Source organism: Macaca fascicularis, chromosome 7, assembly GCF_037993035.2.
Source record: "Macaca fascicularis isolate 582-1 chromosome 7, T2T-MFA8v1.1".
Classification (NCBI taxonomy): Eukaryota; Metazoa; Chordata; class Mammalia; order Primates; family Cercopithecidae; genus Macaca; species Macaca fascicularis.
Window position 1 is genome coordinate 52,609,637 of NC_088381.1, and position 27,042 is coordinate 52,636,678.

The following is a 27,042-nucleotide window of genomic DNA, read 5'->3' on the forward strand; positions in this document are numbered from 1 at the left end:
CAGCTCAGTGCAGCCTCAACTTCCTGGGCTCAAGCAACCCTCCCACACCTCAGCCTCTTAAGTAGCTGGGACTACAGGCATGTGCCACCACGCCCAGCTAACTATTTTGTATTTTCAGAAGAGATGGGGTTTTGCCATGTTGTCCAGTCTGGTCTCAAACTCCTGAGCTCAAGTGATCCACCTGCCTCAGCCTCCCAAACTGCTGGGATTACAGGCATGAGCCACTGCCTCTACTTTATACGTTCTTGTTGAAGTAGACGTATTACTGATTCCCCCCACCCCCACACCCTCTTTTTGGATATCTGGCCCCTCCTCGAGTCTTTGGAAAAGGCAGCACTACAATCCAGGGGCAACTATGGAACTCCTACCCCCACTGCTGAGCAGATCAGATTCTCTATCCTGATAACTGGAAATGACACAGAGTGTTCAATATATTTTTTGAGGAGGAGCATCTGTATGGAAAGGTCCAGTAACACTGGGACCAGGGGTACTGGGAGGGCAAGCCAAAGCCTTAGAGGCTGGAGGAGCCTGGAGCACGTGCTGAATGCCCATCTGCAGAGCAAAGCACAAGCATGGAGCAGAAGTCCACAGTGAAGGCCTGCAGGAGAGAAAAATAACCTCCCAGCCCAGTCCTTCCATGGTGTGGCCCTATTTTGAGTTCTGTACTTGAATGTCTGTGAGGTTGCCTATTGTATTCTTAACACAAATCCCTCTTAAGCCAGTCTACTATAGGTAAGATAAGTGTAATGGCTTGACTTGGCTGGAGTGCAGTGGCGCGATCACGGCTCACTGCAGCCCCAACTTCCTGGGTTCAGATGATCCTCCCACCTTAGCCTCCTGAGTATGCTGGGACTACAGGCATGTGCCACCATGCCCAGCTAATTTTTTTGTATTTTTAATACAAAACAAGGTTTCCCCATGTTGCCCAGGCTATTCTCCAACTCCTGGACTCAAGATACATGCCTGCCTTGGACTCCCAAAGTGCTGGTATTAGAGGTGTGAGCCTTGACTTTGAAATATATGTTGTACACCACGACCAGCCTTGACTTTGAAATATATGTTGTACATCCAGTCAACAGCGAAATCTGAGGGAACACCAAATACGAGGAGAATGAGAGAAGAGATACCTCCAATTAAAGGAGTTGGGAAGCTTGAAAATGTTTTAAAAAGTCACTGTAGGCTGGGCACAATGGCTCATGCCTGTAATTACAACACTTTGGGAGCCCGAAGTAGGTGAACCGCTTGAGCCCATAAGTTTGAAACCAGCCTGGACAACATGGCGAAACTCCATCTCTACAAAAAATACAATAAATTAGCCAGCGTGGTGACCCCTTTGGTCCCAGCTACTTGGGAGGCTGAGGTGGGAGGTCGAGGCTACAGTGAGCTGAGATCACACCACTGCACTCCAGTCTGGGCAAGAGAGTGAGACCCTGGGTTGAAGAAAAAAAGTCACTGTTTTGGGGTTTTCTGGATGAAACCTCTGTTTCCACTGGAAAAAAAAAAAAAAAGCAGGGGTGGACTGGGTGGTGATAGTATTTATTACTGATTCAAAATCATAACCAGATACTTAGAATAAATAACTATATCTCTTGTTTCAAAAATCAACCTCGGAATTATTAAAAGTTAGTTTTATTGGATTTTTTTTTAAAGCTGTGCTGGTGGTATGAAAGACTTTGTTCCTAGCTGAAGGAGCAGCAAGCCTGTAATCAGCAACATAAGCACAGGGTAACTGGAGTCTGTATTTTATATGAATTTCAGGGAAGTTAAGGAAGATTAGTCTGAAAAAGTATGACTATGGGTGACTATGTATCCATCTAATGATTTCTGCCAGTTACCATCCAGACCTCTTAAGGGAAGGCCTAATAACTTCTTCAACTTATTGGAAACAACTATTTGACAACTTTCCCCCAGATGTTAAGGTTCATTTATGTGAAGGGCTCTTCCTAAATCATGCATAGACACTGTGGGAGGAGTGCAAAGGCATGCACCCTTCCAAAACCAAGGCAAAAGCAGGGGTACTTTGCAAAAGATTCAATATTTTAGCCCAAGAGAACATTAAGCAACAAGCTCTTTCCTTCTATAGTGGCAGTGTGGACTCTATAATTAGAAATTGCTTTTTGCAAGTTTTCGCTTAAGTATTTCACTGCCTTTCTGCTGAGCTGTTCTATGGAAGAGGGCTGTAGGTAGCCACGGTGCCCAGGTGGAACAGCATGATCCTAAAGCCCTACTTACACAAGGAATCGCAGCGGCCCATGGCCACGTGGTTAACCAGCCAGCCCAGAAGATCTGCAGAAGCAAGCAAAAGCACACCACATTGACCTGCACCCTGCATCTGGACCCATCTGGCCCATGGTAAGGTGTCCCACAGTGAGGTATCACACCAAAGTACAAGCTGGCAGGGGCTTCAGCTCAGAAGAGTTAAGGGTGACCAGCATCCACAAGAGGGTAGAATAAGTCCACCACGTCCCTGTGGGCCAATGTTCAGCACCTGAAGGAGTAAGACTCCAAGCTCAACCTCTTCCCCAGGAAGCTCTTAGCCCCCAAGAAGGGAAACAGTTCTGAAAAACTCAAATCAGCCACCCAGCTGACAGGACCAATAATTCCCATACAGAATGTCTATAAGAAGGAGAAAGTCAGACTCATCACTAAGAACTTTAAGGTATTTGCCAGTCTTCACATGGCCCACATCAATTTTCAGCTCTTCAGCATATGGGTAAAAAGGGCCAAGGGAGCCACAGAACAGGATGCTGAAAAGGAAAAATGAAGCCCTACTGGGGACTTGCAATATATCAGCAGTAAAGCTGGGTCTCCAAAAAAAGGAAAAAGCAGTTAACCAACAATCTCTCTGGGAGTTCAGAACTCAAGTCCAAGAAGTAGAAATGTGACTATCTGTTACAAGCTATTTTTCATATCATTGTTGTAAAGAACAACATGTTTACAAGTTCCCAGGGTGCCACAGGAAGAACACACAAAACCAACCACAAACCTGACTTACAGGGAACCACAGATAAGTGAGGTGGGTAGAGTATTGTAAAAGATGTATGTGAACCCTCTTATAAAAATAATTTCAAATATTGAATAATGCAAGTACGTAAGAGTTACCAACACCTTGACCAGGCGCAGTGGCTCGTGTCTATAATGCCAGTGCTTTAAGAGGCCAAGACAGGAGGATCACTTGAGACCAGAAGTTCAAGACCAGCCTGGGCAAACTAGTGACACCGTGTCTCTATTTAAAAAAAAAACAAAAAGCAAAACAAAACAAAAAAAACAAAAAACTTACCAACACCTATGGAAGAGGCAAGGTTCCACACTGTGTGCTTACCCATGGCAGACAAGGTAAGAGATAGACAAGTTGGGCAGGAAGCTGGGGTCAGGACCACTGCCCTCTATAGGTGGCCCGCAAGAAAAGATATGGGGTAGGTAGGCTCATACACTGCAACTTTGTTAACATGAGAAATCAGGCATCACATTAACCTTCCCTCCTCTCTTCAGAACCTTATGTTCATAAACACTGTTATATGAAAAAGTTGCCTTTCCTTTTCCTTGTCTTTTCTTTGCCTGGTCCATCTCTAGGTAAGGATTTCTTCCCTCACTCACCCTAGCCTCCTCCATGCCCTCACCTGTCTGACAATGCTCTGGATCAGTTTGTCCATGGTAAAGGCAATGTAGGCATGAATGGTGAACATCTCTCTCAGTGAATCTTCATACTGTGATGAGTCTATGTTGCCATCCAGCAGGCTCCGCACCATGTCCAGGAAAGCTGGGTAATAATCTTCTACATCAACATCCACTGTGGGAGAGATGGGATAGGTGAGGCCTTACCTTGCTAAGAAAAGACTAGGGATAGAGTACAGGGCAAATCCCACAGCTGGCCTAAATGGCATTTGAAAGTATGAACGCCAGGTATTCAAAATGTACTCACTCATTCCAATGTAAACAGAGATGAATTCTGACAGGTGACTACAATCACCAGCACTATCTATCAGAGAGTGACTCTGCAACTTTAACAGCGGCTTCTAATATTCTGACTGACCATGCTAGAAAGATAGTTCTTTATGGTACTGCTGGGCCATTTTAGCAGAGGAAAATATCCTAGGGAAGCCAGTCCTTCAAAGAGCTGTTGGCTCCCCTGCTGAGAGAGGAACCTGCTCTCCCAGACTGCACAAGAGCATTCCTCACATGGGTCACTTGCTCATAAAGCTATTTCAATGAAGCATAAAGTACAGATGAGAAAAGGCAGACACAGCCATACTCCAGCACTGGGAAACCTCTTGGGAACAGAAAAACAGGAGTGCAAATTAAATCCTTTATGAATAATGAAGTAATCTGCATTTGTCAAAGTCCTTTTGTTTAAACATGGATTTGCAACATTGTATTTCACAAATTGCATTAAATCATCTGTACTTACTGCACATGAATCATTTCAACCACTAGCTAGAATAAATCTCATCAGTTGTTAGAGACATTTGGCAACTAGTAGAGGGCACAAGGAATGTTAAAAGAGTTTTGCCTTTAGTTTACTAAAGACTCGTTTATATAAAGTTCGAAAACAGACAAATCTATCTCTAGTGTTAGAAATCAAAAAAGTAGAAAAAGGATTGGTTATCAGAGTACTGGTTATGTTTCGTTTCTTGAATATAGGTACGTCTAGTCTGTAAAAATTCACTGAGCTTCACAATTCTGATTTGTATACTTTTCTATATATATATGCTGAACCTTGTGTGTGTGTGTGTGTGTGTATATATATATATATATATTTTTTTTTTTTTTGGTAGAGATGGGGTCTCACTTATTAACCAGGCTGTTCTCAAACTCCTGGCCTGAAGTGATCCTCCCGCATCGGCCTCCCAAAGTGCTGGGATTACAGGTGTGAGCCACTGCACCCGGCCTATACTTGCATTTCAACAAATAGTTGACTAAAACGAAAAGAGTTACAAAACCAACTATTTGTCACTGACTAATTGGTTACTTGCTAGTCGTGTTTGTGCTGGGGAAAAAATGCTAGGAGCAAAACCGAGTTGTCTCCATTTATCTGAAGTCTGATGAATTCATTAAAAACAGGCGGAACAGGACAATTACTGTTTAAAAGAGGCAACTGGCTTGAGTTTCATCACAGAGTATCACATTGTTTAGGTCCATAGAATAGGTATGGGCTTTAGACTCCAAAATATACCACTGCTATGAAAACTGCTTTTATGCCAGAATGAAGTCTTGAGTCCAAACAAGCTATGGTAAATGTGAGGGTTGGCATTATCAGACAAGACAACATTACGTAAAGCCTCAAACCAGGTTAAGTCCATGGCCAAGCCAGGAATAAGCCATTTTATTTCTAATTTCTACCCAAGTAGATTGAATCACCACAATGAGGTCTAAAATTTATCTTTTTCAAGCTAGGACTAGTCCAGATAAAAGCTTTCAGAACTTCCAGTGTCATTAGCTCCTCAACAGATAGAAGGCTAAGGCCATATCTGGGCTTCCTACATTAGCAACACTTTAAAAAAAAAAAAAAAAAAAGATACACTCCTCAGATTGACTATTTCCTTAAGAGCCCAGAAGAAATCCTTCATGAAAAAGCTTTTGGCTCATAGCTCAAGTACTTAATTTATGAAGTGAACTGGAAGCAGGCAGTACAAAATTACATAAAGCACATGACAGCGTCCTGAACCCTCACTTACTTTCCTTTTCCTGGGTTCTACATCTTTATCCCTGTCCTGCCTGTTCTCCATGTCTCACATCACCTCTTCAGTTCCAGTCTCCTTCGCATAAATTATTTCTACATATTAGGAATGAGCCATAAACCCTACTGGTTAAATGGAAGTCCTGCCCAAAAATATGAGAAAATTCTGTTTTAAGCACTAGGAATTTATGTTCTGTCATGGATTGAAATTGACTGTGACAGTTTAGTCTCTATCTGTACTTTGAAACAGCTGGCAGTAACCCAGAAATCTGCCATTTGACAAATTAACAGCGATACCCCTTTCCCTGGTATGTCCACAACACCAACCACTGACCAAGTGTCCATGATCTAAGCCCTGCATAGGATACTTTGCACAAAGCAACAGCACAAGGCAACTAGCATCTCCATTTTTCAGATAAACAGGTTCAGAGAGTTTAACCAACTACACAGACTCTAAGGCCTGTGCTCTATTAATAAAAGAAGCAGTCCCAAGTCTAGGTAGCTCTAAGGTCCTCAACCTCACACATCCTCTGTAAATCAAAGGTCTCAGCACTCACTAGGTTCTTTGAGACGTAGCTGAATGGCAGGGCTGTCACTCTTGTCTCGCTTTATGCCCAGCACTTCCCGTTCCCATTCTCTCTCTCGGTTTTCTTCTTCAATTTGTCGTTCGGCTTGGGAACAAATCCGTAGCAGCCTCAGGCAGAGAATCTGGTGCAGTCGCATAAAAATATACCAGTTGTTATTGACATAGAAGAGGTTGTATACTTCATCCATTCCTCTTAATTTTTGAGCTGCTGTGTTACTAAACAGTAACTTGGACTTAGGGGGACTGCTCCCAACACCATTGTGCTTCTTAACTGCCCCTGTGGCTTCATCTACATCCATCTCTTCTTCTTCCTCTTCCTCCACATCTGAGAGATCACCTCTTTGGGCAAAGAGCAAATCTGGAATAAAATGATGCATGATTTGTTTTATCTTATACTTGTCCTCCTTCTGAATGCCTGTCTGCCTCTTCACATGGTGGATAATCAGAGCAGCAGCATCTTCCAGTATTTGTTTGTCTTCATACGCAAGTGAGAGGTGTGGGCCAACAGGTACACCAGCATTCTCCTCCGTAGCCTGCTCTTGCCTCTGATGGGACAGAGACACAAAAATATTCTGTGAGGTGTCTACAGCGACAACATGCCTACGAGACCACACCAGCCATACATCCCATTATCAACTACAGTGTCTATGTTTTTCTAATAAAAAACTTAGGACCTGGGGTTGGGAGCGGTGGCTTACACCTATAATCCCAGCACTTTGGTAGGCCGAGGAGGGCGATCACTTGAGGTCAGGAGTTTGAGATTAGCCTGGCCAACATGGTGAAACCCCATCTCTACTAAAAATAACAAAATTAGCTGAACATGGTGGTGGGTGCCTGTAATCCCAGCCTTCGGGATGCTAAGGCAGGAGAATCACTTGAACTCATGAGGCAAAAGTTGCAGTGAGCCGAGATCGTACTGCTGCACTCCAGCCTGGGCAACAGAGTGAGACTCTGTCTCCAAACAAAAAACAAAAACAAAACTTAGGGCCAAACCGTAACAATAATTTTGTCCCTCTTCCAGAAACAAATAGGTAATGACGGAGATGTGGTTTGATGTCAAAATACAGGTACCTTCTATACCCCAATGACTTACAGGGCGAGTGGGACAGAACTGGAGCCATCTTTCTTTTTCTTTTTTTTTTTTTTTGACAGGGTCTCGCTCTGTCACTTAGGCTGGAGTGCAGTGGAACAATCCTGGTTCACTATAACCTCCATCTCTCGGGTTCAAGCCATTCTCATGCTTCAGCCTCCTGCGTAGCTGGGATTACAGAAGTGTGCCACCATGCCAGGCTAATTTTTGTATTTTTGTTAGAGATGAGGTTTCACCATGTCCCCAGGCTGGTTTCGAACTCCTGGCCTCAAGTGATCTGCCCACCTCAGCCTCCCAAAGTGATGGGATTATAGGCGGAAGCCACTGTGCCCCGTGGGACTATCTTTCAAAATTCTGGACTAGTATTTATATAGAGGATATGATATGAGGTCTGTAATTTACTTCTGGGGTGGGGGTACGGAGGGTGACAAAGTAACATCAGCAAAATATGGATTAAGTTTATTTATTTTATTGATTTTGAGACAGAGTCTTGCTCTGTCACCCAGACTACAGTGCAGTGGCATGCTCTCAGCTCATTGCATCCTCTGCCTCCCGGGTTCAAGACATTCTCCCACCTCAGTCTACCAAGTAGCTGGGACTACAGGTGCAACCACCATGCCCGGCTAATTTTTGTATTTTTAGTAGAGACGGGGTTTCATCATGTTGGCAGGGCTGGTCTCTTTAACTCCTGACCTCAGGTGATCCGCCCGCCACGGCCTCCCAAAGTGCTGTGATTACAGGTGTGAGCCACTGTCCCCGGCCTGATTGAGTTCACCTAAGAGCTCATTTTACTATTTTTAAAATTCAGGATCACCCCACTCCAGGAATTCCCAATTGCACTGCATTTATGTTTCTATCCATCTGCTAAAACTGAGCCCATGGAAACCAGAATTGATTGCTTATTCATCTCTGATCCTAGCTCCTAGTACTATTTATAGTTCTAGTAGGCATGCTGAATAAGCAAGGATTACAAAGAGTTTGGTGGTCAATGACAAGTTTTGAAGCTATAGTAAGGAGAGATGGGACTATATGATACAAGGTATTGTTTGAGGGAAACAGGCAGTGGGAGAAGTGGAAAATGGAGGCAGGAGGTATAAGTTGAAACCAGGATAGTAAACTAGGGAACTAGTCAAATAGCTTAGGTATAAAGGTAAAGTTTAGATTTAAAATAGTAGAATGAGGAATAGAAAAGGCTATGACAGCTATAAAGCAGGAATCAACAGGTCTTAGAGAGTCTCACCTGCATTTAACAAAGGTAATTTCCAGAAATCAAAGCTGTGCTAAACATAGACTAGAGTCCACTCACAGATGTAGAAAACCCCAGCTCACCTCATCATAGATACTCTCAATCTCATTGAGTAAGCTCTTAGACCTCAGGACCTTTGTGTCATTCTGTTTAAAGTTGATCCCCTGGTGGTCCAGAGACTTCAAGTAGTATTTCTCATTTTGTTCTCGCCATACTTTGTTAAAGCCTCGCTGAGCTTCTCGCCATTCTTCCTCTTTCATCTTCAACCTAGTGAAGTGGGAAGGGATGGAAACAACATATGGGAATTCAGAGGGTTTAGAAGAAAGAAATTTGCCAGGTTTACTTTCTTTCAAGAAAAGTCAAAGCTATATTAGGTCTGTCAAAATTATTGGCAACTTGGGATGTTATCAAACCAGTCTTGAACTCTGTTTCATGAGGAAATTACTTATCTAAGACTTATTTTGGGGAAATGAGTTATCTCAAAGTCAAATAATTTACCTAGAATGGTTACTTATCAAACAGCATTCCAGGGAATACCTTTGAGATGTAAGTATTCCTTGCAAAAAGAGTTCTTGTTTCTCTGCTGTAGGACTTTGTAAAATGTTCACAATGCTAATAGAAACACAGAAGTCCAAGAGCAGAGAACTTGCACAGTTATGTTCCTCTGGATACAGTCTGGAAAGTTCTGATCAGAACTGATTCTAATAAACCAGAAGAGAACAGGCTAAGACAAAAAAACAGCACTAAAACTGAAGAATAACCTATATTTCAAAAGCCAGAAGTTAAATACTACAGGCAAGAAGAAGAAACCATCAATCTGTGCCAGCTCTTGAGGGGAAGATGAGGGAGGACAAATAAAATCTGGGTATTTGTGAACTGTGCAGCAACTAAGAATTAGTTTTTACCAGATGATACTGAGAGAACCAAGCTCCTAACAAAGGATTTACAGTGTGGTCAATAATGACATGGGGCTGGGCATGGTGTGGCTGGTGCCTGTAATGCTAGCACTTTGAGGAGGCCAAGGCAGGAGGACTGCTTGAGCCCAGGAGTTAGAGGCCAGCCTGGGAAACATAGCAAGACCTTATCTCTATTAAAAAAAAATAAAATAAAAATTAGCTGGGTGTGGTGGTGTACTCCTGTAGTCCCAGCTATTCAGGAGGCTGAGGTGGGAGGATCACCTGAGCCTGGGAAGTTGCGGCTGCAGTAAGCTGTGTTCTTACTACTGCACTCCAGCCTGGGTGAAAGAGAGAGATCTTGTCTCAAACAAACAAACAAACAAAAAAACCACAAAGATGTTAACAACAGTTAGTCCTGAGCGTGGCAGGAACATGGGTGGTAATTATCTTCTTTTCTGTATTTTAAAATACTCCCCCAGGGTTGGGGAGAAAGAGAGGTCTCATGGGACAACCAGGTTGAAAATGAGAGACTTATTTAATGGGACACTGAACCAGTAATGAAGTACACACTAAAGCACTAAGGGCACATTTGCTCAGGTACCTTTTAAGGACAATCGGAACAGCAATGGAGGGATTCTTTCTCAGACCATCAATGATGTCAGCTGCTTTATCAGCATATATCCTCTGGAGTGCTTTTCTATGGATGACTTCTGATGTGCCCCCAAGGGTGTTGTCCAAGCGAAATTTGGCTTGTTCCTCAGCAGACAAGCGGGAAAGCTTCTTCTGTATTGCTTCCAGAACCCGGATTGTTGCCAGATTGGTCTCTAAAACTACATCAAGCTGAAGAGGAAGACAAAGAAGGGTATGCTCAGGACCCAAATCAGAATAGAATAGAGTAGTGATTAGAAAAATAAGGTAGGGAGTCAAACTCCTTGGATTTGAATCCTGGTTCTGCCCTACTAGCTACATAAGACTGTTTCTTTATCAGCAAAATAGGGATAACAGCACCTATTACTCTCACAAGCCTATTTCTGGATTAAATTATACAATCCACATAAAGTATTCAGCGCAATACCTGGCACATAAGAACCACAGGATGAAGCTGGATAAACGGTAGTTATCACCACCACCACCTGCACCATGTGCTTTGCTTAAGACTACTGATCTTAGACCGGAGGAACCTAACAAGAGATGACTTTACTGATACTTTTCCCTGAACTTTCCTGAATTGCTAAGATCCGTTATGAACAAACAATAACAATCAAAACAATACCAAAAGACGGCTCTGTCTTGAGAGTTTTTTTTTTAACTTGAAATATTTAAATATATTCAAATACTAAAATACTCAATAGCCTTGTTCCACATCCAGTAATAATAAGAGCAGTGACTATCATACCCTAAGGAGTTCACTGTTGTATCTGCGGGTAATGATTTAAATTCTTATTGGACTCCTAAATGAACAGTCTACAACCAAATGTTTGCAGAAGTGTTCCCTAAATTTTCTTGTTTTGGAAATGTGGTCATCATTTTGTCAATACTTCTGGCCCCTCTTGCTCTCCAATTACCGACAAAAAATGGACTAACTTCCTGACTCCCTTATGATTGGATAGGGTCATGTAACTAGTTCTGACAAATGAGTTGTTATGAGTTGAGAAGAAGTAATGTTTATCACTTCTAGGCTGGAGCATTTAAAGGTGTGAGATCCTTCTGAGATCTCTTTTCCTCCTAGTGACTAGCAACAATCATAATGGTGGCAATCCCTTGGCCTGAATCCCCAAGTGATTCTGATATGCCAAATCCCCTGCTAAACATCAATGTACATGTAGAATGATTAGAAATTAAACCCATTGGCTTTACAAGTCACTCAGATGTGGGAGCTGTCTGTACTGAAGCATTACTAACCTATCTTAATTGGTAAACATGTTCCTTCAAACTCGCTCATCCCACCAAATCTTAAACACATGCTTACCCCACTTCTTTCATCTTTGCCCTTGTAGTCATAAATGGGAAATGAAGTTGCCTCTCATTTGGAAGCATACCAGTTGAGAGGGGATAGGAACATTCTGTCAAAAACAGATGCCAAGCTCTGCTAACTCATCAGCTAACCTTACTAAACATAAGTAACAAAGAAATGCTTGCTTTTTTTTTTTTGAGACAGATCTCGCTCTGTAGCCCAGGCTGGAGTGCAGTGGCGCAATCTTGGCTCACTGCAAGCTCCGCCTCCCGGGTTCACGCCATTCTCCTGCCTCAGCCTCCTGAGTAGCTGGGACTATAGGCACCCGCCACCGCGCCCGGCTAATTTTTTGTATTTTTAGTAGAGACGGGGTTTCACTGTGGTCTCAATCTCCTGACCTCGTGATCCGCCCGCCTCGGCCTCCCAAAGTGCTGGGATTACAAGCGTGAGCCACCGCGCCCGGCTGAAATGTCTTCTTTAGCTTGATAGCACTCCCTATGGAAGTTAACATCTGTCATGATTTAGTTTTCTGCAAACAGGTGCACTACTTATAAATGCTGGGGCAAAGATGGCCAACCACCTGCCAGTGGCCAGGCAGCATGTGGCTCTTAATTAAAAACACACCAGAAACAGCTGAAGCAAGTGTGAGGATGGAAAGCTCGCAAAGAGCTAAAAGAGTACTTAAAAAAAAAAAAACAAAAACAAAAACAAGATACCTATCCATACAAATAAGCACAGCCAGTCAATTTAATGTAATAGATACACTAAATAGGATACATGTCATTTTACCTCTTTAGACAAACCAGACTTCCCTTTTTTAAAATGATAATGTAAACCAGACATATAAACACATTGGGGATTTTGAGCCCACTTTCAGTAGTCCCCCTCCTGATACAGGTGGTATGGGGCCCTCTACCACCTCATTTATTCACTCCACTCTTCCCTTCCTAACTACTTCAAAATAAAGTTCCTGGGACAGGCGCAGTGGCTCACGCTTGTAATCCCAGCACTTTGGGAGGCCAAGGCAGGTGGGTCACTTGAGGTTAGGCGTTCAAGACTAGCCTGGCCAACATGGTGAAACCCGTCTCCACTAACAATACAAAAAAAATTAGCCGGGTGTAGTGGCATGCACCTGTAGTTCCAGCTACTTGGGAGGCTGAGGCAGGATAATGGCTTAAACTCGTGAGGCAGAGGTTGCAGTGAGCCGAGATCACACCACTGCACTCCAGCCCGGGTGACAGAGCAATACTCTGTCTTAAAAAAAAAAAAAAAAAAAAAAAAAAAAGGCTCTAATTTAACCTTCTTTCAAAAGGAGCCAATTAGGCCAGGTATGGTGGCTCATGTCTGTAATCCCAGCACTTTGGGAGGCCAGGGTGGGATGATCACTTGGGCCCAAGAGTTTGAGACCAGCCTGGGTAATGTAGTAAACACTGTCTCTATAAAAAAACAAAAAATTAGCCGCAGGGGGTGGGAGGCAAGGGGAGGGAGAGCATTAGGACAAATACATAATGCATGTGGGGCTTAAAACCTAGATGACGAGTTGATAGGCACAGCAACCCCCATGGCACATGTATATTTATGTAATAAACCTGTACGTTCTGCACATGTATCCCAGAATTTAAAGTTAAAAAAAAAAAAAAAAATTAGCCAGGCATGGTAGCACATGCCTGTAGTCCCAGTGACTTGGTGGTGGGCAGGGGTGGGGGTCTGAGTGGGAGGGTCATACTTGAGCCTGGAAGGTTGAGGCTGCAATGAACTGTGATTGTGCCACTGCACTGCAGCTTGGGCAACAGAATGAGACCCTGTCTCAAAAAAAACAAAACAAAACAAAGCAATCAATACCAGAAACATGAAAGAAAAATTCCAGTTCTCATAACAGAGCTGGTTTACTAACCATGGCAAGATACTTGCTAAGGGTAATGATACATACAGATCTTAAATAATTTAAAAACAGTTTTAAGAAAGTACTATAAACCTTAGGATGCTGATTTTCTTCACCATGTAAAACACAATAATCTTAAAATGCCATGCAAAATCAAAAGAACTATTATTCAGTCATCAATGGACCATTTCAGTTAAAAGGGCTAGCTAAAGTGGCCTACATAAGTCACATTTGCCATAAAACATGTACTAATATATTTGACCAATGCACAAAGCATGGAAAGTACCACAACAAGCATTTACCACAGAAGAATGTGAGCCTCTGGCTCTTCCATCTTAATACCCCTCAGAGATAGGTATTAAGATAGTCTTTCACTGAGCATCTCCCATATCCCCCAACTTCAAATGCCAAAGAAGCTTGTACCTCAAAGCGCTCATCTTCACAACGATAAATATGTTCTTCATATTGAGTCTTCTTGGAACTCACAAAGGTGGAGTCCTCAGACCACGAAGGGAAGGAAACCCAGGTATCATTTAAAACCTTTGTGTAGAAGAAGAGAGACTGAAACAAAAGCCTAAAACAGCTTTCTGGTGATTAAGCATTCTCAATAAAAAGACAAAACTCTAGCGGAGAAATAGGCAACTAACATTACTTCACAAATTTCACCTTTAGCAAGTTTACAAAAAGGTATTAGTAAGAAAAGCGTTCTGAATATAAGTGGAAATATAATTCCAGTGCTTTGGGAGGATGAAGCGGAAGATCACTTGAGCGCAGGAGTGACCCCATCTTTACAAAACTAAAAACTTCTATTTTTACATTTTTAGCTGGGTGTGAAGGCATGTGTAAGTCCCAGGTACTTGGGAGGATCATTTGAGCCCAGTAGGTTGAGGCGCTTTGAGCACTCCAGCCTGGGTGACAAAACAAAATCCTGTCTCAAAAACAAACAAAAAAGTAGAAAACATTTTTTTAAAAAAAAGGACTAAAAGCATTCTTAATTTCATCATTCATATAAATTCTCAATCCTTGGTACCACCACTCCCTTCTGGAAAAAGCTGAGGACCCAGGGCTGATCCTTGTTAGGGAAGGAAGGCCTTACCTCTTTACAGAGAGGAGTCCTTCCTGTACACTTGGGCTGCTGGTAACTCTTTGGTAAGGCTCGATAGCTGGAGCCCAATCGTTTACAAGAAGCATAATCTATCTCCATAGCAATGCCCTCTGTGGCTCGTTCCTTTGGATAAGTTTCCAGATGTACAGACTCCTTATAGCCCAGAAAGTTTTTAAACCAATTAAACAACTCAGGGAATTTCCTGAAGAATCAAACCAAAAAGTGACAAGCAATTAGGGGCATGATGCAGTTATCCTGAGGTATGACTACTACCACCTGGTTTTGGATCAGAAATCTGCTACCAGGGACAAATTATTTCCTGCCTAAGACGAATTGCTTCTGAGCATTTGGTTTCCCCTTTTTCTAATAAAATACTCTCAGATCAGTTAAAGTGGTGATAAAAGAGTTGTACCGAAACCAGGCAAAATAACAAACCATTCTTTTGATCAAGAATATTGCTTTAGGCCGGGCGCAGTGGCTCACGTCTATAATCCCAGCACTTTGGGAGGCCGAGGCGGGCGGATCACGAGGTCAGGAGATCAAGATCATCCTGGCTAACATGGTGAAACCCCGTCTCTAATAAAAATACAAAAAATTAGCCAGGTGTGGTGGCGGTCGCCTGTAGTCCCAGCTACTCGGGAGGCGGAGGTAGGAGAATGGTGTGAACCTGAGAGGCGGAGCTTGCAGTGAGCCGAGACTGCGCCACTGCTCTCCAACCTGGGTGACAGAGCGAGACTCCATCTCAAAAAAAAAAAAAAAAAAAAAAAGAAAAAGAATATTGCTTTAATGTTCACATAATTCTTAGGCTGTCAAATATAGTAAAGATTCCAGGCTCGGCGTGGTGGCTCACGCCTGTAATCCCAGCACTTTGGGAGGCCGAGGCAGGTGGATTACCTGAGGTCAGGAGTTCTAGACTAGCCTGGCCAACATGGTAAAACCCCCATCTCTACTAAAAAAAGTACAAAAATTAGCCGGGTGTGTGGTGACAGTAGGTCGAAGTAGGAGAATCACTTGAACCCAGGAGGCAGAGGTTGCAGTGAGCCAAGATCGCGCCATCACACTCTAGCCTGGGGAGCAAGAGTGAGACTTTGTCTCAAAGAAAAAAAAAAGAAATAATAATAATAATAATGATGATAATAATTTTTTTTAAAATTCCAGAACTCTGGGAGAGATTTTTCTTGATAAACATCCAGCACTGGTCAAAAGATCAGGAAACCACTAGTCTTGGCCATTAGTCAATAAATACTTAATGCCCTCACTATTTTCTCATCTCTAGAATTGGACTAGAAGACTTCTTAGGACTCTTTTGGCACTAACATTTGAGTCAACTGACCTATCTCAAGTAAATTAACTTTGCCTATCACATACTCTCACAAATCAAATATTACCTGGCCTCCATATCATGAATCAGGGCTGAGCCCCTCACTTCACTTACCCCAGGAAAGGAGAAACTAGTTGCACAAGCTCAGCACGAGAGATCACCTCCTGGTTAAAAATAACAAGACAGCGTAGGAAATTTTCATAGGCTTCTGCACTCCGAAGAGCCTTTCGGACCTTATGGAGACAACAGGAAGAAAAACAGTTTTTGTTTTTCTTAAAGTGGGGAATTGAAAAGGGCCTTGCTCTGTCACCTAGGATGGAGTGCAGTGGTGTAATCTCAGCTCACTGCAGCCTCCCACCCTCAACCTCCCAAAGAACTGGGACTACAGGTGTGAGCCACCATGCCTGGCTAATTTCTAAATTTTTTGTAGAGATGAGGTCATATATGGCCCAGGCTGTCCTGTCATTAGTTTTTAAAAATTGGGGAAATCTGTGGCTGCGCGTGGTGGCTCATGCCTATAATCCCAGCACTTTGGGAGGCCAAGGTGGGTGGATCACTGGAGGCCAGGACTTCGAGAATAGACTGGACAACATGCTGAAACCCTGTCTCTACTAAAAATACAAAAATTAGCCAGGCATGATGGCACATGCCTCTAATTCCAGGTACTCGGGTGGCTGAGTGAAACATGAGAATCACTTGAACCCGGGAGGCAGAGGTTGCAGTGAGCTGGGATAATGCCACTGTACTCCAGCGTGGGTGACAGAGCAAGACGCTGTCTCATAAGTAAAAAAATAAAATAAAAATGGGAAATTTGAACTGATATTTTATGATGCTAAGTAATCAATGTTAGTTTTTTTAGATGTGACGATGATTATGTTTGCAAAAAGGAGGTTTTTTTTGGTTTTGTTTTGTTTTTTAAACGCAGTCCAGCTCTGTTGCTCAGGCTGAAGTGCAGTGGTGCGATCTCAGCTCATTGCAACCTCTGCCTCCTGGGTTCAACCAATTCTCCTGCCTCAGCCTCCTAAGTAGCTGGGATTGATTACAGGCATGTGCTGCTACACCCAGCTAATTTCTGTATTTTTAGTAGAGACGAGGTTTCACCATATTGGCCAGGGTAGTCTCAAACTCCTGACCGTAAGTGATCCACCCGTCTTCACCTCCCAAAGTGCTGGGATTATAGGCATGAGCCATCATACCTGGCCACAAAAAGGGGTCATTTTTAAAAGAAACTTACTAAAATATGTATGGATGAAATAATATATCTGCAATTTGTCTCCAAATAAACTGGGATGGGTGGGAATATATATGAAACAAACACACCGGCTAGGATTGGGAACTGCAAAAGCTGGATGGTAGGTACGTGAGGAATCATTTTACTACTCTCTTTACGCATGTTCAAAATTTTCCAGCTGGGCACGGTGGCTCACGCCTATAATCCCAGCACTTTGGGAGGCTGAGGAGGGTGGATCACCTGAGGTCAGGAGTTTGAGACCAGCCTGGCCAACATAATGAAACGCCATTCTACTAAAAAAAAAAAAAAAAAAAAAAAAAATTAGCTCGGCGTGGTGGCGGGCGCCTATAGTCCCAGCAACTCGGGAGGCCGAGGCAGGAGAATCGCTTGAACCCAGGAGGCAGAGGTTGCAGTGAGCCGAGATCGCGCCACTGTACTCCAGCCCAGGCAATAAGAGTGAAACTCCGTCTTAAAAAAAAAAAAAGAAAAAAAAAATTACCGTAGTAACAATTTAAAAAATGAGATCTCGGAGTATACCTTCTCATATGCTTGATTCTCCAGACCATATCAGAATTACCCCGGCTTTTGTTGCCTCTTTTTTTTTTTTTCCAGACGGAGTTTCACTATTGTTGCCCGGGCTGGTGTGCAATGGTGTGATCTCGGCTCACTGCAACCTCCGCCTCCCAGGTTCAAGCAATTCTCCTGCCTCAGCCTCCCGAGTAGCTGGGATTATAGGCGTCTGCCACAATGCCCAGCTAATTTTTTTTTTTTGTATTTTTAGTAGAGAGGCAGTTTCACCATGTTGGCCTTAAACTCCTGACCTCAGGTGATCCACCCACCTCGGCCTCCCGAAATGCTGGGATTACAGGCGTGAGCCACTGTGCCCAGCCTGTTGCCTCTCTTAACACATGTTTATAGCAAGAATCTTTGCCAAGATTGTTTTAAACTCTGGTAATCTGGAATAATGCTCTCTTAAGATACTTCTGTCCTCTGATCTGGTCTTTTTTCTTCCTCTATTTACAGTATTGAGCATCTTAATACCAAAAACCCAAAAATGATCAATGGCATAGACAAAGCAAAACTAGCCTAGCCAGATTACCAATCTGGGGCTTCAGTTCCAAAGTAAATATTTAGCACTGTGGTCCTTTGGTGAAGACCACAGACTGCCACCAAACCAAGTGGCTTACCAGCAACCCCTGCTCCAGACTTCCGTATGCTTTTCGTTAACTATTCATCAGTAGACACTATATGGAATCTAGACTTTTAAAGCTAAAGATAAAAGAGCACTGTACCTGTTATACTGTATACCCTATTTACCTTTACTTTTTATTAGCTTTTAAACATACACAAAAGTAGACAGAAATATAACAAACCTATGTACTCAACCCTAACCTCAATGATCTATAGTATATTTTGTTTCATCTATACTCATTTCTCCTACCACTGCATTTTAAACCAAATTCCAGACATTTCATCTAGATATAGTATATATGTTTAAGAAAAAGTACTAAGAAAATGCTATTAAAGGACAGGGCGCAGTGACTCACACCTGTAAAACTAACACTTTGGGAAGCCAAGGCAGGCAGATCACCTAAGGTCAGGAGTTCCAGACAGCCTGGCCAACAGAGTGAAACCCTGTCTCTACTAAACATACAAAAATTAGCTGGGTGTGGTGGTGGGCACCTATAATCCCAGCTACTCGGAAGGCTGAGGAAGGAGGATTGCGTGAACCCGGGGGGTGGAGGTTGTGGTGAGTCAAGATGGCGCCATTGTACTCCAGCCTCAGCAATGGAGTGAGACTGTCTCAAAAAAAACCATTACTCTTAGAAATTAACTTATTTTCAGAAGATTCCTTAAGGCAAGGCATGGTGGCTCACGCCTGTAATCTCAACACTTTGGGAGGCCAATGCTGAGGCTAAAGGAGGAGGACTGCCTGAGCCCAGGAGTCTGAGACCAGCCAGGGCAAAACAGTGAGACCCCCCTCTCCAAAAAAATTTTAAACATTAGCTGAGTGTGGTGGTGTGTACCTGTAAGTCCCAGCTACTCAGGAAGGTAAGAAGGATCACTTGAGCCCAGGAGTTCCAGGCTGTAGTAAGCTATGAAAGCACCACTGAGTTCCAGCCTGGGTGACAGAGCGAGACCATCTCTTAAATAAAAAAGGCCAGGTGTAGTGGCTCACACCTGTAATCCCAGCACTTTGGGAGGTGAAGGTGGGCGGATCACCTGAGGTCAGGAGTTCAAGACCACCCTGGCCAACACAGTGAAACCCCATCTCTACCAAAAATATAAACATTAGCCAGGCGTTGTGGCAGGCGCCTGTAATGCTAGCTACTTGGGAGGCTGAAGCAGGAGAATCGCTTGAACCCATGAGGTGGAGGTTGCAGTGAGCTAAGATCACACCACTTTACTCCAGCCTGGGCAATAACAGCGAGACTCCGTCTATAAAAAAAAACCCAAAAATGTAAAAAAGATTCCTTAATAGCATCTAATATTGAGTCTGTACTAAGTTCAACTGTCTAATTAATATCTTAAAAATTGGCTATTGGCCAGGTGTGGTGGCTCACACCTGTAATCCCAGCACTTTGGGAGGCTGAGGTAGGTGGATCACTTGAGGTCAGGAGTTCAAGACTAGTCTGGCCAACGTGGTGAAACCCTGTCTCTACTAAAAACACAAAAATCAGCTGGGCACAGTGGCAGGCGCCTGTAGTCCCAGCTGTTTGTGAGGCTGACGCTGGAGAATCGCTTGAGCCGGGGAGGCGGTAAGCCAAGATCGCACCATTGCACTCCAAGCTGGGCAACAGAGCAAGCTCTGTCTCAAAAATAAAAATAAAAATAAACTGACGTTTAAATGCAGAATCCAAAGTCTGCATGTCACATTTGGCTTATATATTTCTTAATTCTTAATTTACAACAGCTCCCCTTCCCCACCCTTTTCTTGACATTCATTGGTTGTGATCTAGACTTCTACACTTGTCTAAAAGCACCAACCGCCCAAGCAGAGTTTGGTAATGGTTCACATCAGAGCTAAGAACTCAACACTCTTGCAGGATTCTCCTGCAAAAAGCTCACACAGGCACGGCAGACAGAAAGAGATCAGGAGATACCAATCAAGGAGATGTTAAATCATCTGCCCTTCTGCAAAACCCAAGAGGCACAAAATACAGTCAATCACCACAGATCAATCCAGGTTGATTTCTACCAGTGAGAAGTCCAACAGTTCCTTGAAGTCCAACAGTTCCTTGAAGTCCATCAAGTTGACTCCAAGGAACAAATCACACTTAAGTTTATGTGGCCAAACTAAGGCACCACACATCATTTATGCCAATAATTTCAACTCTGGTTGCTCATTAGAATCACCTGGGTAGCTTTGAACACATGCAAGTAAATCACAATTCCCCTGAATGCTATATATATGCATACTACAAATAACTATTACAGCAATAAGATTACAAGTCATCTTAAATCCTCAAAAATTGGTACAGGCACTGGTACTACTTGCCACACAGACCCGGATATCTACAACAGCGAGCCCCAAACATCTTTCAAGAGAAACATAATACATTTTCTAAAAATCTGTCTTCTGCCCCAAACTGCTTCATAAAACCAAAGCAAACAATGCTACCATTTTTCTAGCTATGCTAATAGTACTAGCAGACTCAAAGGACTCACAACTGAGAAACTATGTTAAAAAACAGAAAGCCCTAATTAGTTTGACACCTTTAAAACAAAACCTTTGGGGGGATAAGATGATTTTCTTTTGGCATTAACAGGCACTATCAAATCTAACTCATCCATTACTCACCTTATCGAAAAATAACGATTCTGTTCCACCACCATGTTTGCTGGCATCTGCCATAGAAGAATCCTTTAGATTGAGCAGTTTGGGTTTCTTCTGCAAAAGAAAGATACAAACATGTGAGATTCAAAGAGTGGTTTTCTCTGAATTTTATTTTTGTCTGTTCAATGGTTTCAACACTGAAACCACTGCTGATTAATAATTTGAAACAAATGAGAGAACTCTAACCAACTCACTCCATACCCTCTAAGATTTCTACTCATAAATGGTTTCAACACTGAAACCACTGCTGATTAATAATTTGAAACAAATGGGAGAACTCTAACCCACTCACTCCATACCCTCTAAGATTTGTACTCATATTTTCTATTTCAGTTTGCCTGTTAAGTTTCTTTCTCCAACAGAGGTTCAAAGATCATTCTACCCCGAAATGTTTTCTCCAAAAATCATCATGACATTACTGTGACAAACTTTTAGATCAGCCTTACTTTTTCTAGGGGCCCAAAGTAACTTCATTTAGACTCTAATGCCACTGTTTTGTTCTCCTACCAGTTGAGGGAGAAGAGGCTGTTTGTAAAAAGAGCTGGTGCACGTGGCCTGAAATTGACAGAAATCAATCTTTAACCCTGAATAATATTTCAATTAAAAATTTACTTAAAAAGCATAATTTGCTGGGCATGGGGGCTCACGCCTGTAATCCCAGCGCTTTGGGAGGTCAAGGTGGGCAGATCATGAGGTCAAGAGATTGAGACCATCCTGGCCAACATGGTGAAACCCCGTTTCTACTAAAAATACAAAAAAATCAGCTGGGCGTGGTGGTGTGTGCCTGTGGCTGAGACTACTCAGGAGGCTGAGACAGGAGAATCGCTTGAACCCGGGACGCTCCATCTCAAAAAAAAAAGCATAATTTTTCTAATAGAAGAAATAACTATCTTGCCAGAAATATCCCCTCAGACTAATTTAATATTGTTCTTTTAAAGGGAACCAACAGGCCATGATATAATCCTGTCAAGCAAGAAGTTACTTTTGAAATCCACCACTTACTCTCTACGAAGAAATGCACAAACTTGGTGAGAAGTAGCACATTTACCTTGGCTATCTCAGAGTATACTTTCTTAAGAGCCGCAGCCTCTGCTTACACTGCCTATGCAGAAAGTAGGTGGAGAATTGTTAAGCCCCCACTATATTCTTTCCACCTGTAGGTAATCAAGAGTGGGAGGACGTAAATCCAAGCATGGAGTGTATCTACTGAGCTGATTCTTGCTACCCATGTAACTAATTCTCTTTACTGAAGTGAAGAAATAGAAACCATTATTATGTTCAACTTGATTTCAAAAGAAACCATGACAAACACTAATGAAAAAGGATACTTCAAAAGTGTCAGTAACACCTAGTATGTGAGACCTTGTAGTCAGTCACTTACTATTTATCAGTCACCTCTTACTATTAGAGGATAGAAACACCTCTTACTATTAGAAACTTTTGTCATTATTTAATTCTGCAGACACATCTATCTCTTCCATATTACATATTGCTTTGAAATTCACTGAAGAATTCAACATTCAATACATATAACTAGCCCTCTCCCTATCATAGCTGTGTTACATCAAAGAAGGGAGCAAGCTGTGCTTTCTGCAGACGGACCGTCAGTGTTAAATGTAATAAAAAACATCATGTAATGGATTACTAATAGGAGTTTAAGACTTCCCTATGCTACAGCCCAAAGGTCCTGCCTTGGAGATTAGATGATACAGATAAGATCTGGTAACCCAACAAAGAACTCTGAGCAGGACAGGGTTCTAGACCAAAGAGACCTCAAAAAGCACACGCACTCTACTCACAAGAGGACCTCAGAGATCATTTATTTCTGAAATAATTCTCAAACTCAAGAATGTTCTTTCTTAACACAAGGCAGATTTAAAGCATCAAATAAGAAGGGGCCAGGCACGGTGGCTCATGCCTGTAATTCCAGCACTTTGGGAGGCCAAGGCGGGTGGAACTCCTGACCTCAGGAGTTCAAGACCAGCCTGGCCAACATGGCGAAACTTCATCTCTACTAAAAATGCAAAAATTAGCTGGGTGTGGTGGCACACGCCTGTAGTCCCAGTTACTCAGGAGGCTGAGGCAGGAGAACGGCTTGAACCCAGGAGGCAGAGGTTGCAGTGAGCCGAGATCATGCCACTGCACTCCAGTCTGGGTGACAGAGCGAGACTGTCACAAAAAAAAAAGAAGTAAAAAAAATTTTAAGTATTGGAAATTCTTAGTAGCAACCAAAACATTAAAGAAATGGCAGCTCATTGCAAAGAAGATAATAAAGAATTCAAAAAAGTACAGTAATCCAAGCAATCAATGTTATTCTAATACTCTTTTGTAAAGCCAGATAAACTTTGCACTGAGTTTCTGTGACGCATACTAACTTGCTCCAAATATCAAGGACCCAACTGTTAACGCACTTAAGAACACGTGACCACCCCTAGCGTACCTCTCCCTTAGAATTGCTTGTGAGTGTCAAAATGAGCAGCTGCTGCCCATTCTCACCTTAACTGGAGGCGTGGTTCCTGTAGGGTGTCTGCGGATCTGGCAGCCATTCTGGCTGGGCCTCTGCGGCTTGTTGTTCAGTTGGGGCTTCTTGACAGTGCCTCCATGATCATTTCTCACAGAATCAACCTTCTCAGCAGTTGTTTTGCTTAAAAGCTGATTAAGACACATGAAAGAGATTAATACTCTTATCAAAGTAAACAAATATCATCTAGGAAAAGTCCCCTTCTGAGCACAGTTTTCCAACTTCTCTAAGATAATAATAATAAATAGTGTAACTCTTACAAAAAAAAAACATACCACGGAGCTGTTGGCATCTGGTAGGAATTGTCCAAACTCTGACAACAAATCCTCCTGGTTTTTAAAGAGACGAGCAACCTGGGCATACACCTCCTGCTCTGTCAACGCTGGAGTGTAGTTTCCTCCAGCTTCCTTGGCATTTCTCTGCTCTTTCTGAGGAATTGCAAATGAAGAGATCACATTAAAGGGCTACTGTTTTGAGTCGCTCATCTTTGCACACTTTCTGGAATCACTGTTATCTATTCAGGCTGCATGTAAGAAGAAAGTCTATGTTCTCAGCACCCGTTCTGACCACAAACGAAAATTTCAAGTTGAGAAAAAAGTGCAAGATGGTGGATGACAATTCCTTTCAAAACTAGGGTAGTAAATTTTTTTGAGATGGAGTTTCACTCTTGCTGCTCAGGCTGGAGTGCACTCATCTCGGCCTCCCAAAATGCTGGGATTACAGGTGTGAGACACCATGCCCGGCCTAGGGCAATAAATATTAATGCCCAGGGGACCACTACCAACTGATAAAACCTTAGAAATTTCTCCTCCTCCTACTGTAGATTAACTAGACTAAATAAGTCACCATCTAACTGTCCCAGATAAAACAGAGTTTCATTTCATGGGACAGTGACTAAAAATCCTGACTGAGGCCAGGCGCAGTGGCTCACACCTATAATCCCAGCACTTTGGGAGGCCATGGCGGGCAGATCACCTGAGGTCAGGAGTTTGAGACCAGCCTGGCCAATATATTGAAACCCCATCTCTACTAAAAATACAACAAATCACTTGAACCCAGGAGGTGGAGGCTGCAGTGAGCCGACATTGCACCACTGCACTCCAGCCTAGGCAAAAAGAGCAAAACTCTGTCTTAAAAAAAAATCCTAAATGAATGTTGCAGGGCAATCAAGTCAGGCAAATAAAACTGGCTTTATAGCATGGGTGTGGTGGCTCACACCTGCAATCCCAGCACTTTAGGAGGCCGAGGCAGGCGGATCACAAGGTCAGGAGTTCGAGACCAGCCTAGCCAACATAGTGAAATCCCATCTCTACTAACAATACAAAAAATTAGCTGGGCATGGTGGCAGGTGCCTGTAATCCCAGTTACTAGGGAGGCTAAGGCAGGAGAATCACTTGAACCTGGAGGCGGAGGTTGCAGTGAGCCGAGATCGCACCACTGTACTCCAGCCTGGGTGACAGTGCAAGACTCCCTCTCAAAAAACAAACAAACAAAAACACTGGCTTTATAAACACGCATGGTAGTTTCTAACTGGCTAATTTCCAGTATGAATTAATGGACACAATAATGGTTACTTAAGTTGTTCTTTGACTAGATGGCCTGATTAAGACAAGCTGAATGGATACTCTTCTTACCTGATATGTGTGCAAAATCTCCAGGAATGCTTTGTAGATGTCTGGTTGGCCCTGGAATCTGTTCTTGATCTTATTAACATAGTTGATGGCATGATTAAATTCCACAGGTTGATTGTTCTGCAAGGATGGGGCCGTTCCCAATGAGATTGTCACTGGTGTGTGAGGCTGGACCGGCGGAGAACGTGGGGATGCATACGGTGGAAGTGGGGGAGTCTGCTGACTGGCAGGAGTATGTGCTTGTAGTTGGGAGGGCTAAAAAGAAAAAAAGTCTTTATTCTCCTCAGATGCATAGATGAGTTGATAGAAGGAAAGTTCAAACTGAAGAGAAACAAAGTGTCAACGTATATCCTTTATTTACTCACTCAGGCCAGGCCATTTTAGTCCTACACAAATCATACTGGGCAACAGTGGGAGTTGTAGAGAGTTTCAAACATGCTGATACAAATATCTCAGTCTCACATTTTCTAAATAAAATCTTAAAACTGGAGCCATCTACAATTACAGTGAAGAATTTTTCATATGCAATGTTTTAGCTTAGTAGCTCAACAAGTACACATAGAAAAAATCTCATTCTACACAGCCTTTTGATGTCAACAAAAAGACACCTCAACTGTTGCAGCAGCTCCACATAGTCTTCTATGCCAACTCTGTCCTATAGAACTGAGATGATGGAAATGTCCTTTATTTGCACTGTCTTAAATATACAGCCACTAGCCACATGTGGTTACTGAGCACTTGAAAGCTAGTGCAAATGAAAAACTGATTTTAATTTAAATTTGAATAGTGCTATGTGGCTAGTGGCTACTGTGTCAGACAGTGTGGTTCTAGACCAAGAACACCCCATCTTCATCATCATCACCATCACTGTTCATTAGATCTTCTACTTAGCTTGATATAATCTGGTAAGTGAAATAACTTTCATAAAATAACCATGTGGGCAGTAGCACAATTTGACCATAAGAGGATGGTTTCTGTTTGTGCTATCAACTACTACTACACAAAGTCACCACCTGTTGGGATGTTCATGGTTTTATAAGCAGAAACTGTAAAGAGAAAGACCTTGAAAATTGTTGCTGTGTTGATTTAAATAGATATCTAAGTGGTGTGTAAATGTGAACCATGTTATAGTGAAGTGACTACTGCATTTTTCTCTGATGAAATCTTTGTAACCTTGTGTCTCAGTATCTAAGTCTTATATAAAGGGGAAATGTCAAAGGAAGGTACTTTCTAGGGATGCATTCACGTTGATGCAATATTTTCCAAGTGCTCACCTTGCTGACTTTGGCAGGTGGGGGCTGAGGAGCTGGCTGGGCAGGAGCTGGGGCTGACTGGGTTGAAGGCTGGGAAGGATGTTGGGGTGGTGGTTGAGGCTGGGGCTGGATGCCATGGGTGGGAATCTGATGAACCTGGCCAGGAGTTGTCACATTCACCATGTCATTGGTCTGCACCTCAATTTTGTAGCCAGGGGGCAAGAAGGTGTTGAATCCCATTATCAGATCGGGGTGGCCTTTGAATAGCTGGGACACACGACTAATCACTCCTGGGGTGTCGATGCTAATAAAAAAACAAAAAGAAAAGTGATGAACTGTAAGCTTGACAAACACCCTGGTCATAAAAAATTTCATGTTTCTTTTTTCCTTTGAGATGGAGTCTCACTCTGTCACCCAGACTGGAGTGTAGTGGTGCGATCTTGGGATCCTGGCTCACTGCAACCTCCGCCTCCCAAGTTCAAGTGGTTCTCCTGCCTCAGCCTCCCAAGTAGCTGAGATTACAGGCATGCGCCACCACACTCGGCTGATTTTTGTATTTTTAGTAGAGATGGGGCTTCACCATGTTGGCCAGGCTGGTCTCGAACTCCTGACCTCAGGTGATCCGCCCACCTCAGCCTCCCAAAGTGCTGGGATTACAGGCATGAGCCACCTCACTCAGCCAAAATTTCACTTTCTACTAGGTTTTCTCTAAACAGGAAAACAGATAATCTACGCATTTTAAAATTAACACACAAAGAACTCTGAGACTCAAAGATACTCGGCCACAATTTTTTTTTTTTTTGAAACAGAG

General features: G+C 42.8%; 1 protein-coding gene and 1 pseudogene across 9 annotated transcripts in view; one reads left to right on the plus strand and one right to left on the minus strand.

Annotated features, from left to right (window-relative positions):
• Positions 1–27,042, minus strand: part of SIN3A (SIN3 transcription regulator family member A) — an 88,195-nt gene that overhangs the window by 17,323 nt on the left and 43,830 nt on the right. For 8 of the 9 annotated variants that reach the window (XM_073996402.1, XM_015453100.3, XM_005560124.4 and 5 more), the window contains exons 5-16: positions 26,253–26,535; positions 24,982–25,233; positions 23,623–23,775; positions 23,323–23,478; positions 20,791–20,880; positions 15,872–15,990; positions 14,428–14,638; positions 13,755–13,871; positions 10,097–10,335; positions 8,683–8,866; positions 6,235–6,808; positions 3,621–3,790 (exon numbers count right to left, since the gene is read on the minus strand). In XM_073996402.1, coding sequence (XP_073852503.1) covers positions 3,621–3,790; positions 6,235–6,808; positions 8,683–8,866; positions 10,097–10,335; positions 13,755–13,871; positions 14,428–14,638; positions 15,872–15,990; positions 20,791–20,880; positions 23,323–23,478; positions 23,623–23,775; positions 24,982–25,233; positions 26,253–26,535 — 2,548 coding nt within the window. The remainder of the gene's footprint in view (positions 1–3,620; positions 3,791–6,234; positions 6,809–8,682; positions 8,867–10,096; positions 10,336–13,754; positions 13,872–14,427; positions 14,639–15,871; positions 15,991–20,790; positions 20,881–23,322; positions 23,479–23,622; positions 23,776–24,981; positions 25,234–26,252; positions 26,536–27,042) is intronic. The other variant, XM_065547429.1, reaches the window with a different exon arrangement.
• Positions 2,211–2,764, plus strand: LOC107130253 (large ribosomal subunit protein eL13 pseudogene; annotated as a pseudogene).